We start from the raw sequence: 15018 nt of genomic DNA, 5'->3' as shown, positions 1-15018 counted from the left end.
TTCTCATTCACACTTTGGAGTAAATATCCTAATTTTTTTTCATTTAATATGTAAAATAGTGCTGTTTTGAGTAAAATGCTGTGAATATATCTGAGATGGATAAGAATTAATGATAGGGGGTAACACGTCATATGCAGTGGAGGAACATGGGGGGGAGGTTTGAACCCAGGCTACCCTGAATTACATATTTGATCTCCCTGAGGTTTCTGATAAAAAATGATTGTTAACTGTTGTGGAGTGTGGTGGGTGCTTCAACTCCAGAATACTGAGGAGGCTGTTGATGCAGTTCTGATGTTACAGCGCCCTCTAGATTACAAAAAGAAGGATTAACTCACCTCTTAATTAACCTTGGTCTAGGTAAATAAAGTGTGACATGAGTGTGAATGAGTAGAAGTAGACACCAACAAGAGTAAAGTTTGTGTTTAGGAATGAAAAGTAATGGGATAGATGTATGTGTGCTCAATACAGTGTAAATATCAAGTATCTGTATACTGGGTATTTTAACTTTAATTTAAAAGTGCAGTATAAGAATGAGAGGTGACTTTGATTATGGTCAAACGTTGGTGACAGTTACAAGGTAGTGGCCTCAGTCATTGATAGGGCATAACTATGCACATACACTGTCCCCGATACACCGCCACATGTTCACAGGTCTGCAGGGCCTGGCATTAAAATGTTTGCTCACCAGCCACTGTGGCTAGTGGTTTTCCAAAGTTACTAGCCACTCAGCAATTTCACTAGCCACAATTTTGTTGTTGGGGAAAAAAAGTTTTATTTGATTTAAGTTGACTACGGTTTGCTACAATTTTCTTTAAGAAATAGATTTACAACCCTTTCAAATGTAAATGACCATTGTAAACACCCAAAATCAAGACAACATCAAATGTATGTGTTTCCAAATCTTCAACTCTTATAAGTGTGTAAAGCTCCTTTTGTATGAAAATATGTAAACGATTAAGACAAAGACAAAAAGAGTAGCTCATTGCATATAACCGGGTGTAAAGATGTATTGAAACTATATGAACTTAACCGAATTTTTTTTTGTCCAGTTAAATATTTATAAACAACACAATTATTTTAGTCTCTTTATTTTCGGTTTCACTTTCATCACCAGTTTTTCAATTTTTGTGTCTGCCCTCCGGGTTTTCCTACACCTGTTATTTAGCCTACCGCCACATGCCTTGCACTGAGAAGGGTCCTCAAGTTTTATCAAAAGTTCCACGAGACGAGCTTTAGCGTGTGTTTGCGCGTCTATGTTGCTTTGCAACCAACGTACGTTGGCCGAGACTGTTTAACACAGGGGGAAACGATACGTGCTGGTTGAAATGCGTGCGTCTCACGGTCAATGCGTGAGGCTTGAGAACCATGCAATGAGTTTATTATTTTGTTTTGAGAAGACTACAATAAAAAATCTTATAGCGAGAGATAGAATTCCACCTGCCAAAGTGGCTAGTAAGAGTGACTGTTATACTTATACCCGCCACAGCCGAATTTTACCAGCATTTGGCCAGTGGGCGGATGCCAATGTCATGCCCTGCAGGCATCTCCAACTGGCAGGAATTTTTGTTTTGCTTTTTAGATACTAGTCGTACTCAACAGGGGGAGACAAAGACTAGTTTAGGTCTTCATTGGATGACAACACACACATTAACACAGAGGTCGTAGACATCACAATTTATCTTTGAACTTTCTTAACATGATGATACATGCTGGTTGTTTAAAGTCAAATATCAAGGATACAACATCTTTCGATCCTCTAAAACACAGACCGTGGACAATTGTATGCCTCAAATGTGTGAGTGGTACAATGTAAAAACATTCTAAACCAAATTATCATAATGAAATAGAATGCAGGTAACAGAATGTCATGTATTTTCTAACAGTTATTGGTTTCACTCTAATCTGAGTTAGTTCAATCAAGATCTCCGACATCAACTTGTAAGGCTGGTGCTCTGGAGGTGACCCCCCAACAAGCCAATAAAGTTCCTCCAGGGTGATTTGGGAATCGATAAACATTGACAAAATGTTATATTAAGGTTACATTATACCATGCAATACATTTGGTCAATCACTGTAGGTGCATACTGCTATGTCTGCTGGTAAGGCACTGAAATGGGCTATACTCTAGAGTCTCTAAACCGTTGCACAGCCTAACCATTCCTGTTTGTTCAAACCCTTGTTGGAGAACACTTTGAGAGGATTAAAGGGTGTTTCGGTCGCTCTTATCAAGTGTTTGAGCACTTGATCACAGAGGCGTGTCCTAATCTGAACATCGATGCAGCTCTATCAACACGCTCTCATGGAGCAACACGCCCGACAGGGATGGGCTGAGGAGACGCCTGCCAACCAGTTGAAAGGGCTACGTGCTCCGATCTGCTTTTTAAGGACATTTTGTTCCGTGCGTTGTCTACTTTGATAGTTCAAGCTCAACGTCTAATCTCAGAACCTTCACATGGGATGATCTTTGGCTTCATGCTCATGGATGGCGGCTGTGTTAGGGCAATGTGGTGTGCGGCCTCTTCTCGTTTCTTGTTTGGAGATCTGAGTGGGAGATTAAGTCAGCTTGGTCGATCACAAGAGAGGTTTGTTTACAGGAATGAGACTGAGATGATAAGCTGTTTATGTCAGACATGTCAGGAATAATTGCATGCTGTTGGGGTTTGTGGTCGAGTTGTTCTGTGTCCTTTGTGTGTGTGTGACATAATGTGCAATGTCCCCCACCCCCCGACTCTATCTGTTGGAAAAGAAAGCTAGATGAATTCCATATGCTTATGAAGGGTAGATACAAAATTATTTGGCATTTTGGAAACATTGCTTGAGTGTAGGCCTTCCTGTCAATAGCTGTCACTGTAAAATAATATGAGAAGGCCACGCCTGTATGTGTGCCCTTAAATCTTTTCAGCGGCGAGACCAACATGCTCTACAACTCTCTTTGGGGTCTGCTGGTTCCTTGTCAGGGTCGTAGATCATACGCGGATTAGTTTTAACTTGCGAGTGGCTAGTACACAGTGGTAACATTGAGGAGGGGTGTCGCGTTTGCTGCAGATTCTTTAGGAAATTGCTGTCAAATGCAACGGCTGGAGGTGAAGCCCTGGTGGATAAAGACAGGGTCTGGTTCTTGGCAAATGGCAAAGTGAATTTGCCATTTGTAACAATTACAGGTACATTGGAATCATTTGGTCCTACTCCTCTTGTAAGTGTCCCAGTCGCCCATCCAAACCTATAATACATAAGTTCTAATCCTTAATGAGTTACTATTCTTGCCAACAATATATATCATTCAAATAAAGAATTGAATAATATTCAACCTAACAACTAAGAACAACCTAAATGAAGAATAACAACCTAAATATATCTGTATCATTACATGAAAGAATGTTTCACATGAGAGAGAGCTCAGGTGACAGTATGTTTGTACGTGCACGTACCACACTGTGTGTGTGTGTGTATGTGTGTGTGATCTGTTTTTGTGTATGTGTGTTTGTGAGTGCAAGTACTGTGAGACGTCACACAGTCTGCGGTTTGTGCCCAGACGACACATGGCTATAAATCTAGCCGGTGTGGCATTGGCGTGAGCGGAAGGCTGGAGTCTCCTCTCCTACAGGGGAACCTCCAGACTAAACACAGTTGACCCCAGTACTGACCTCAGGGTCACTCCCAGTAGGATAGCAACACGTAGACACACACACATATGCACACACACACATCATTGTATTTTGTTAAAGATGCCATGGATAGAAAAACTATATTGGGCCGAAGAGAGTTTTGCAACACAAAATAGCTTGACAAAATATGCTTAAATACTTCATAACTGCTTTGGTCCAATGGGACTTCAGTTCCCTGAGAACCAATTGTTGTCTTTAACTGGGTGGAGATATGACAGTGGGTGCGCCCCACTCAGAACGCTAAATCAAAAGGCCATTTCTTTCATGTGAGTTTTAGCTCCAAGCGGAAATACTTCTTTATCTCTTTCTTTCTCTCCCTTTTTCATTTTCACCCCTCCGTCCTCACATTTTCGCTACAAAACTGTTGAAATTGGATGATAAAATACCTTTGCTTTAGCAGCCTGTCAGCTCTGAGGAGACGTGTGAAAAGGTAATACGTCCAGGTAATTTTTCCCTGGGAAAAAACCCTCCTTTTCTCTGCAACACTGACCGTGGTGAATTCACACTCGTTTTTCCAACCGCCTCAAGTCAGAAAAAGAAAGGGAGAAACACAATAGTGTTATAACACATCATTAGAAACCACTGCAGTAAGCGACAGTGGGTAGAAACCCAAAAGGGTGTGTTGACAACATTTGAGAGAAGTAATCTTCCCCTGTTTGTCATGTAGCCGAACCATGGTTAGTATGAGCAACTAACCCTGAAGTACGAAAGATGATGATGAAAGTTATTGTCCGCTCTTAAGGTATATCCACACCTTAGTGTCTAACTCTGCCACAAAAAAAAGATCTAAGTACCTGACCATTCCCTTCACTATACTCTATCTCATTACATCTGAGCTCCCAGGTCGTCCCCCTACAATTAAGCCTAATGGTGACGGTCGTTAGGCCAAAATATCAGAGAGTCATTAGAATAAGTGAGACCTCAGCTACATTAAGGAAAGTGTCAGGGTGATGTTCCGCTCTCTGTGACAGAGATCCTCCTCTATCCCTTCACACACACACACACACACACACACACAAATGCAGATAGACAAACACATACTTACACTAGCATAAAACACACACACACACACACAAACACACTCTTATGCTATCATACACGCACACACAAACAGCTCAATTTTTTTGTTGTTATTGCGAGAGAGAAAAACCCCAGCTCACTGTAATTGGTTACGATTTTATGCGGTGTGACCTAAATTGCATGAGGGTGGCTAATGTGTAAGTACTCGTCGGCCTTTCACAGTAAACAACAAGCAAAGGAGATTCCTCCCGGGCAAATGCTCTTCCCTTTGGAAATAGCAAGCACAGTGGAAATATTCCTTAAGCTTTTCTCTATCACACTTTCATGGACTTGGAAAAGGTTATGAGACATTGTTCATTTCGAAAATGGACCTTGAAAAAAGAAATACAAAGCAATACCTATAGTACAAACATTTGAGTTAGAGTGGAATTGTTATGTAATTAAATGATATTAAGTGTTAGCGGTATCAGTTATTACAAAAGTGTAAGAAGGTAAAGTATAGAGGAGGGATGTGAATGATGAGTGGATGTTGTCAAATGGGGAGTTGAAGGTTGAGTTTTGAGACAAGATCAATGTTAACATCCACTTACCCATTGAAAGCCTAACCTCCCCATACCGTGTTTCACTTGAGTAATAACTTGGACCACTAAACTGTGATGAAGTGTGCCTACATAGCATTTCCTATGTAATTATGGTGTTGTTACTATAAGTCTTGCTTTACAATTACACGGTAGTTAATGTTAACTTAGTTGAGCCAAAAATGTACAATGAAAATGGTTACACTGACAGATTATCACTGACAATACTGTATGTCCATTTCGTTCATGTGTTTATTAGTAATCTGTTTTTAAAAATTCATTTTACAAGTCATTAAATGAAACATTTAATTAACACAATTCTTACTTGTTTACAGGATGATTGTTCCTTTTGACAGATGCCTTGGTTTTACAGTGTCCCCGCCTATCTGGGAGATAAATAACAAGATTAATTACCACACACAGATTAAAAGAACCTGTAGGTAAACAAGTGAATGATTATATCTTATTCAACGGGGGACATGCTTTGCGTTCGTACATGCATCCTCCTGAAACCCTATATTCCCCAAGAGACACACTACTGATTACCTCTGCATGCAAATCTACCCTCTCAATGAAGGAAGAAGATAGCGGGATATTGTGTGTATCTGTGTGCACATGTGCCTGTTGTGGGTGTGCATGCATAGTGGAGAGTATACAGTGTGTGCGTGTGTGTGTGGTGTGTTTCTATGTGTGTGTTTACGTGTGTGTGTGTACTCCAGGCTCAGGTAGTGAATGCATAAAATGTCTCATCCCCTCGTGTCAGCACAATTAGTTGCTGAATTAAAAGCCCCTGTTGCTGCATTTTAATTAGGTAAACCGACTGAATTAGTGCTCAGTTTAAGTAAAATAAACAGTTCTGTTTGCCAAAGTAAAATTTCCCTGGAGTAAAACATTGAGGTTGTTCAGGGCAGAAAAATAAAGATATAGCAATAATTTACCCTGAAGCAAATGGATCTTGGTCTGGCTGTGAGAAGGTAAAATGAGGAGGATATAAACCATTCAGTGCTAAGTTCCTATGACTTTTCAGCGGTTGTCATGGGGCTCTAGACAAGATTCTTTCCAGGCTACTATTACCAGCACTGCTTAGGCTCTTAATAAAGAGAGAATCATAGCTTCCTCTCTTTTAATACTTCAACACTTGATTATACAGAAACCAGAGTGAATTTGCAATAGTTGCTTTTGACCACATACCACTTTGCATATTTTGGTGGCCTGATCAACCAGTCAACTGACAGAGTGAGCTATAGAGCTGCTGGTTACAGCTGTAAAGTGGGATTTTTGTTGTTGTTTTACTTCTGCAGTAAACTGCAGTAAAGTAACCTTTTAGGAGGCCTTATAATTTTGTGGCATTTTCTACTAATTGGCTATATGAAACAGAGTGGTGTGGTTATAAACCAGTGAAAGGAGAACTGATATGAGTGGTTTGAGGAAAGAATGAGAACGAGAACATTCAAAATCTTGATGTGAAAAGAGAAAGAGTAGAACCCTGAAATCATCCTCCCAACAACAAAGAAACACCTTCCAAGTCTTCTACAAGTGGAACAGTACAGTTGGAGGAAACCTGGGAAAAGCGGGAATGTTTGGACACATCCATGGTGTTTCCCCATAATAGCTGCTTTCAGAGTCTCAGCTGATCCCATCATGCTTCCTAACTCTTGACAGAGGGGCCCCTTCCTGTTCCGTCATCTTGCCTGTTGGGAAATCAGCTTTCCCAGAGCCACTTTCCTCTCCTTAACCCTCAACATATTATTCTCTGAGCCCAAACCCACCGCATCAAAAAACCAAAACAATACAGAAAGACAGACTGAGACCAACAAACCTAAAAAAATAAATAAAAAAAACATTGGATCTTGTTCTGAGACAATAAACACTTTCCCCCGTTTTTGGGGTCTTTTGTTCCAGATGCATCTTAAAGCATTTCTATTTTTGTTTTCTAGGCTCCCACTCCCCCCATGCTTTCTGCGGCTTAGGCTCTGGTGGAGTGAGAGAGAGAGGCAGAGGCAGAGGCAGAGGCAAAGGCAGAGGGAGAGGGAGAGGGAGAGGGAGAGGGAGAGGGAGAGGGAGAGGGAGAGGGAGAGGGAGAGGGAGAGGGAGAGGGAGAGGGAGAGGGAGAGGGAGAGGGAGAGGGAGAGGGAGAGGGAGAGGGAGGGAAAGAGAGGGAGAGATGGAATGGCAGATGTTTGATGAGCTGCACTCCTCTGAGCAGAGGAGAAACTATGTTTTGCAGAATGTCTTCTGAACAGACGCTGCTCTTACATTCACATATGGGGAGATGGCTTGTCTCTCCATTTCTCCTTTCCATTGGCACAGCACCTTTTCTTTCATTCTTTCTCTGTTTCCATCCATCTTTCTTTCTTTCATTCATTAGTAATAGAAAACAGACACCTGCCTTCTGATCTTTTTGTGGCTGTCCAATTGTATGAGAGCTGCAAATCTGTCCTATTTGGGCCCTGTCCATGTTCTCTTTCCAAGTTGCCCCTCCCTCCCTCCCTCCCTCCCTCCCTCCCTCCCTCCCTCCCTCCCTCCCTCCCTCCCTCCCTCCCTCCCTCCCTCCCTCCCTCCCTCCCTCCCTCCCTCCCTCCCTCCCTCCCTCCCTCCCTCCCTCCCTCCCTCGCCATATACTTTTTAAAAATTGTTTTGTTGGTTTGTTGTTGTACATGTCATTGTCAGCCATTCTCACCCCTCGGCTCCACAAGGACTGTTGGCCAGGAAGTGTCGCCTCTGTTCTAGTTTTGTTTTCTTTCCCGTTTCTTCTTTTTTTCTTCTCTTTTGCAACCTGTCTGTCTTGCCCACTCACTTCCCCTGTCCTGCAGTCTGTTTTGCTCCCTGGCCAGCTCATATATGTCATATCCATGTTTGATGTTGCCTCATATGTTCCATGGGGACTTGGATGATAGAATTGAGGTATGTAGAGAAACAAGGTGAATGTGCACATTGGAGCATGATAAAACATCATTTAAGAAATACCAATGAATGCTATATACATATTCTACATATATGTGTCAATTTAGGGTTTATGTCAAGGTGTGCGTGTGTGTGTGTGTGAGAGAGAGATTGTCTGCATTGAGTTTTGGTGATGCACAAGCTGATGGAGGATGCTGGTCTCACTTTGACCACTGGAGGGCAGTATAGCCCCAGCACACCGTTGAAAAGTCCAATACGAGGCCATTCTCAATCACTTTTCACAAGAATGAATGAAGGGCCCTGAATCTCAGCTGTCTGAACTACTGGGTATGTAGTTCCCCCAAAATGGACTCAACATCGGCTTTATGTCACAATTATCAGTAATCCATTATCCACTATGTTTTGAAGATGGATCAGTATACCTTACCATAAATAATTAATTAGAATGTGTGCAAGACCAACATACCTGAACTATATTAGATGTTAGTATTGTGCACAAAAACAGCTGGGATTTGGGAAAATATTCAATATTCTCACGAGAAGTTTGTAAATGTTGTGTTTGTTTTGTTAGTATCCTCAGTTGGATTAGATGCAATTACTATTATTCTGACAGACATTTGAGTGATGGGTAGATGTGTCTTGAAGTTTTGATTTAGTTTGAATGTGTTCATTTGTCAGTGTTCTAGCAATCAGGACATTTGTTTTCAAACTAAATTATTTTCTTGTCTAAGAAAACTAGGCCTAGGTGTGATTTGGGGAAGATACAGTTGAAAACACAGTAGGGACAACATTTTGATAAGATGCATTGCATAACATGCATAATTATTTCCTTTATACAGTGTAGGTCTACTTTTGGTGTTTTTACATAATTTGCATAAGTAGTGTATGAACATTAAAGTTTACATTATTGGTATTACCAGTGCTATTGTTGATGCAAAGTTCTTACAAACTAAATTGCTCGCATATTGTACGTTTATTCATCCTTAATATGTACCTTAGGCTGTAGAAATTGTCTTTGTGTTTGCTTGCTAACCAGCAAATAAGCAAGTATGTGTTTTACCAAAGTAGTCAAATTGCTACATTAGCTAGCTGTGCCAAATTATACAGCCCACCATCAGCTGGTCAACCATTATGCCGAAAGGAAACACACAACTACTATCTTGTATGCAACACTAATAGCACTATCTTGTTAGCTGTGACTTTGTCAGTTACTTGTATGTTGTGTTTTACCATTGGAAAACTGACAGCCTACCCAAATGATTTACGTAAAAGGGCTTATACTGATTCAAGCATTGCTCAGTTGCAGCTAGTTTGTTTTGCTAACTAGTGCTAGCCCGAAAAAAGAAAAAAAAATTACTGTATGTGGCACAGAAACTAAACTAGAAAGTTACTTCATTACAGTTGTCCTCCTAGTCATATGGGAAACAATGTTCCCCCACCAACAATCATAACTAGCAAGTCATAATGTTCTCATGTACCCTGTGAATGAGCTATTTCCTCTGAGATGTAATAGCTGGTCTAACTTTTAGTTACTAGAGCTTACTTTTGGTTGCTAAATATTTGTGTTTTCTATTACATTTTTTTGGCTCTTGAATCTATGAATGATATGGGAAAAATGAATGGCTAGGGAGATGTAACTCCCTCTATGAGAATATATAAAAAAAATATATGTCTTTCCTAGCATAATTGCCAAATATCTGTGTAATTGTACCAGTGCACAGTCAATACCTGTTTGATGGATCATCCAAAAAACGCCATCACCACCAAAGTGGCCATGTAAAGCGGTTGGTAGGTGCAATGAGAGACAATATTGGGACCATGCTCAATTGGTGCCATTGGAGTTATCAAACCCTTCGACGGTCGTTGTGTAGACTTGTATCAGAGACTTGAGTGCATTTAGTTAGGCTCCCCCTGAAATAATTAATTAATACTTGGCAAAGTCACTCCGAAATCGAAGTCGTTTGTCCTCAATGTTATATGTCTCTATGCACTGGATCAGTCAGGAGACTTGGGTAGACCTATACTGAACTAATATTGAATCTAGTGAAGGCCTACAGACACAACATTGTCTTGGTAGACACATCATCTTGGCAGTATTACGGTAACAGGTCTATGCCCAAGAAACCCAACTGAGACTCTGCCTTCACATCAGCATCATAGAGCTTAGATATCCATCATTCCTCTGACAGACTAGCAAGGACAGAACCAAGGGTGAAGGCTGGGGTGTGTGGTGGATATTCTGAGAATCAATCGTAAGAACATTTTTAAAAATGGCATATATTAAATAATTCCATGACAGGTGATGGAGGAAACAATTACAATTCTTAACATTTGTAAGGTATTTAGTGGTAATGTCAGCGAAGTATGAGAGTTCTGGTCTTACATAGACTGCATTGCTAATGTTGGTGCAGATGATTGCAAGTGCGCAATATGACGGTGACATTTCCGGCTGAAGCAGTGCCTTTCGGAGTTTATGGAATGATGCCAGGACACATGAGAAAAGTAGAATGTGAGTTTTCCCGTTTATCAGCTTTAACTGTAAACAGGTGATCAGCTTTCTTTTTCAAGCTCAGTCTCACACAAATGTTTTGATCTTGGTGTTTCAGAGTACAGTGCACCCTACTACCGAACAACTTTGAAAAAGCAAAATGTCGGGGTCTGTAATTTCTTCCTTAAATGGTGAGTTTCTTTAGAGACTTCTCAAACTTTGTTACTTTGTTTCAATCTGAAGTTAAATGATTACGTTTTATTTTAAGGGTTTTAAATGTCAGTGCCTTTCATTAGCATTCAGTAGTTCAATACTTTGGTGTGGTTGAAGTTTAGCAATTCTTTTAATTAGGTGGCCTCAATCTTGATGCCTGTGTTAGTTGATTGAAAATGAACTCATATACTTTTATAATAGTACATTTTAAAGTAGGATATGTTTTACCATGATAACATGTTGGTTTTAAATAGGTGTGCACCATTAAAAGATAGGAATGCAATGATGACCCTTCCCCTTCATTCTCTTTCGCTCTCTCACCCAGAGTTACGAGTGATACTCGTTAGACCAGGCAAATATGGTTCATACACTGTGGCAGATACCATATTGGGAGAAGAGGTCTTTGAGACTGAAAGAATCACTCTGAAGTGTACAAGTAAAAATAGGGAAGTGAATGGAAGGAAGATCTGTTTGGTCAAGCCTCCAATGTGGATAAGTGGGTATTTTCTCTGTGACACACCTAACCTTGTGAAAGATGAACTTGTTCTCAGTGTAACTCAGTGCCCACCTGGACCCCATGCTTTCATCATCCAGATTGAGGCTAACCTGCCATTCACCAACCTATGCAGGAGATCAGTACAGAATCACTTGGAGCTACTTGGAGAGAACGTGTGGAATCACACTTTAGTGCTTTTCACTCATTTGGACTGGCAGGACAACTACACAATTGAGCAGCACATTGAGAGTGAAGGGGAGGCCCTCCAGTGGCTGTTAAAGAAATGTGCGAACAGGTATCATGTTTTTGACAGTGTTCAGAATGACCTTCAGGTCGAACAGTTGTTCTGGAAGGTGGACGAGATGGTTACAGGAAACAATGGCCGCCATTTTGAAATTGACAGTGCACTGCTGAGTCGCACTGAACAAAGAAGGAGTGAAGTGGAAAAGAAAGCAAAGGAAAGACGTCTAAGATTACAAGAGGAAAAAAAACTGCCTAAAAGACAAGAAGGTAACTTTTTAGGCATTCATAATTATTAGTTATATAGTTATACATACAGTTATACATATAGTAAGCAGAAAGCACGATATACTTGACTTCCATAACCTAACCCAACATTTCTCTATTCTCTCTTTAGACTCAGACCTCAGACTTGTAATGTTAGGATGGGTCATGGCTGGAAAAAGTGCATCCGGAAACATCATCTTAAACATGGAGGACTTTGGAAAAGAGGGACACACAACAAGGAGTGTTAAATATTATGGAGAGGTAGAGGAACATAAGACAACCATTGTCGACACACCAGGATGGTGGAAGTTCTTGGGAGCAGAGTTCACATCAGACTCAGTGAAGAACAAGATCCTGGAAGGTGTGTCTATGTGTTCTCCATATCCCCATGCCTTCCTCCTGGTGATCCCTGCAGATGCATCCTTCACTGAAGAACTGAAGAACATTGTTCAAGACAACATGAAGCTTCTAGGAGAGCAAGTTTGGAGCCACACCATAGTGATCTTCTCTGAAGGCAAGTGGTTGGGTGACTTTACGATTGAGGATCACATTGAGAGTGAAGGGGAAGCTCTGCAGTGGCTGATAGAAAAATGTGGGAACAGGTATCACGTCTTTGACAGAGACGAGAAGGACATAAATAATGTCCCAGAGCTGGTGAGAACAATAGAAGAGATGGTGTCAGGGAACAGTCCATATGAGGCCAGCAGAGAGACGCTGAGCCAACTGGAGAACAGGGTCTCCAGAGTTGTCCGGAAGGAAGATGCACCACTTTTAAAGATGGTGGAAGTTCTCTACAGGGAATGGGACTGGAAAACCGCAGAATGGAATGGAATTGAGCATCAACTATGCATGGAATCAAGAACACCTCTTCCACAGGATGATTGGAGCATTGAGGCGCCACTAAATTGTACGTGAGTTTTTGTAACTTTTCTTTTAAAGACATTTCCCACTGTTCAGTGTTATATGATGTTAGAAGTGCATTTCAGCATTACTTGATGGATCAGAATATGATGGGTAAAAAAAATCTCTAGCCTCAAAAATGTGTGCTGTATTCTCAAACATTTGCTTCTTCAACCAAATCTAACCCCAGTCCATACCGCATAACAACCTGCAACCCATAACTTCACTATCACTGTCAATCCCTGTTTAATCATATCCTGTGATCCATTTGTTTTCTGCAGTCAGTTGCAATCACAGAGAGACACATCATAGAAGTGACAAACAGGAAAAGACAATAGAAACTTTGTTTGGCAAATGTTTTGGAAGAGGAAAGGAGAGCTTCTCTGAATTAATGGAGAATGCCTTGAATAACGAATCTTTGGGTAATAATTGTCATTCTTTCTCTTCTCATGCCTTTACTGTTCCCATACTGTTCCCATACCATTTATGTTCCTTTTATGTCTTGCTTTTAGGTTAACAGACCTTGTATTTTATTATTTAAAGGTGTTGATTCACTTGAGTCTGGTGAGACAGTACTCATAGCGCAATGGAAGAAAGCAATTGAGAGGGAGTGGAGTCGAAGAGATAACAAATTGATGTATGATGTCATACACAAATTGTCAGAGCGAGTGAGAAATACTGTTGAACAAGGTGAGACCATCAGTGTACTCGAGTCGTCAACATTTGGAAAATCCATTGAAAATCCTACAAACATTGACAATTTGTCTTGATAATTTAATACAAATAATCCATGTAATCCATGTAATATTTTAAATCAACAGATTGCACCTTTAATAATGATTCTGGAATAATGGCAAGATCTATATGCAAAGTTGACGCATGGTTAAGAACATTGAATGGAGTCAATGCATGGGAGAAAACATCAGGATATAGCTCTGCACTAATCTTGGACAAACAGTAGTGGCAGAGGGCTTTTGTTTTGAACTGTGGGGACTGAGTGTTTGTCAGCAGAAGAGGAAAGATTATCATAGAATTATGCTAGGATAATCATTCTGGTGTTTTATTATACAGCAACTGTTTTCTTATAATATCCTTACAATGTTATTAGTGAGATCAAAAAGTATAACTTGATTAAATTTGTCAGGAATAGTCAACATGAACTGAACACAGAGTTAAAATCAGCCATGTTTTGCCATTAGTTTGTGTTACTTGCTAGTTTGGGAGTCTACACCGTAGCTTGCTGTACATTTGCAGTCAATTTGCACTCACTTTTAGCTCAAAGTGCAAACACATGTAACCTTGACCTCATGCAACCACTGTTCATCAGTGCCAAATAATTAATTAAACTGTATAACTGCATCTATATGTAACATTTTATTGTTTGTCTAATCACTCTTTAGTCTGTCAGTCTAACAATTTATTTTGAAAAAATTAATAGATAAATAAATCATCTGTTACCAGTTCAGATCATTATAGGAATAGTTATTCATTTGATTATGTTCAGAACAAACAATGTATTATTTTAATAAATATGTCAAATACATACAATTTCCTTTTCCCTGAATATCTGTTAAAGCACCACACCATCATCCTGAATGGACATTTTTACGAGGGCCAATGAACATATGCACTCTGTAGTCTGCACAAACACAATGCAACACTTGCAGTCTTCCACTATCCGACCATCTGCAGGATGAAAATCAAACTGGAGGAAAACTGAATATCCCCAATTCCAAATTGATCACCAGTAAACGGAGTATACTTTGCACTTTGGAAGAAGAAGAGAGAAATGAAACCAAATGAAAGGCAAAGGATAGGATGGGTTGAGTGAGAGGAGGAGAACCAGTCGGGTGAGACACATCAGATACCAGCTGCGTGACATCAGAAGGGAGGAATGTGTCACAGTATTGTAACGTGAGGAAGAGGAGAAAAAAGAAAAAAGGAGTAAGGATATAGGTAGGGAAAGAGAGAGAAGAGGTGTGTGATAGCTCGTGGGTCTAAACAGAGTCATAAAGTGCTGCATGGTTAAGCCTGATGAATTAATAACATGGAGGCAGATGGGTCCCAGGGGCACAGTGGGAGCAGAGCAGCATGGAGAAGACTTAGATACACACACACACACACGCACACCAACACACACACACGCACCTCAGTCATGAGATGTAAATGTCCTCTAGAAATTTGGGAAAGGCAACAAGAATGATCTGTCAAGACACACACACACTACTACACTCAACTCCATGACCA

General features: G+C 40.5%; 1 protein-coding gene across 1 annotated transcript; it reads left to right on the top strand.

Moving 5' to 3' along the window:
• Positions 1 to 10739: 10739 nt before the first annotated feature.
• Positions 10740 to 14277, top strand: LOC146268218 (GTPase IMAP family member 8-like). Its single transcript, XM_084710111.1, has 6 exons — positions 10740 to 10846; positions 11194 to 11874; positions 12002 to 12778; positions 13053 to 13193; positions 13315 to 13461; positions 13593 to 14277. Exons 1-6 carry the CDS (start codon positions 10816 to 10818, stop codon positions 13730 to 13732), a joined length of 1917 nt encoding a protein of 638 aa, XP_084566237.1. The 5' UTR covers positions 10740 to 10815; the 3' UTR covers positions 13733 to 14277.
• The last annotated feature ends 741 nt before the right edge of the window (positions 14278 to 15018 follow it).

This window comes from Hypomesus nipponensis, chromosome 11 (assembly GCF_054491055.1).
Source record: "Hypomesus nipponensis isolate SF chromosome 11, ASM5449105v1, whole genome shotgun sequence".
NCBI lineage: Eukaryota > Metazoa > Chordata > Actinopteri > Osmeriformes > Osmeridae > Hypomesus > Hypomesus nipponensis.
This window is presented reverse-complemented; position numbering and strand designations above follow the sequence as displayed.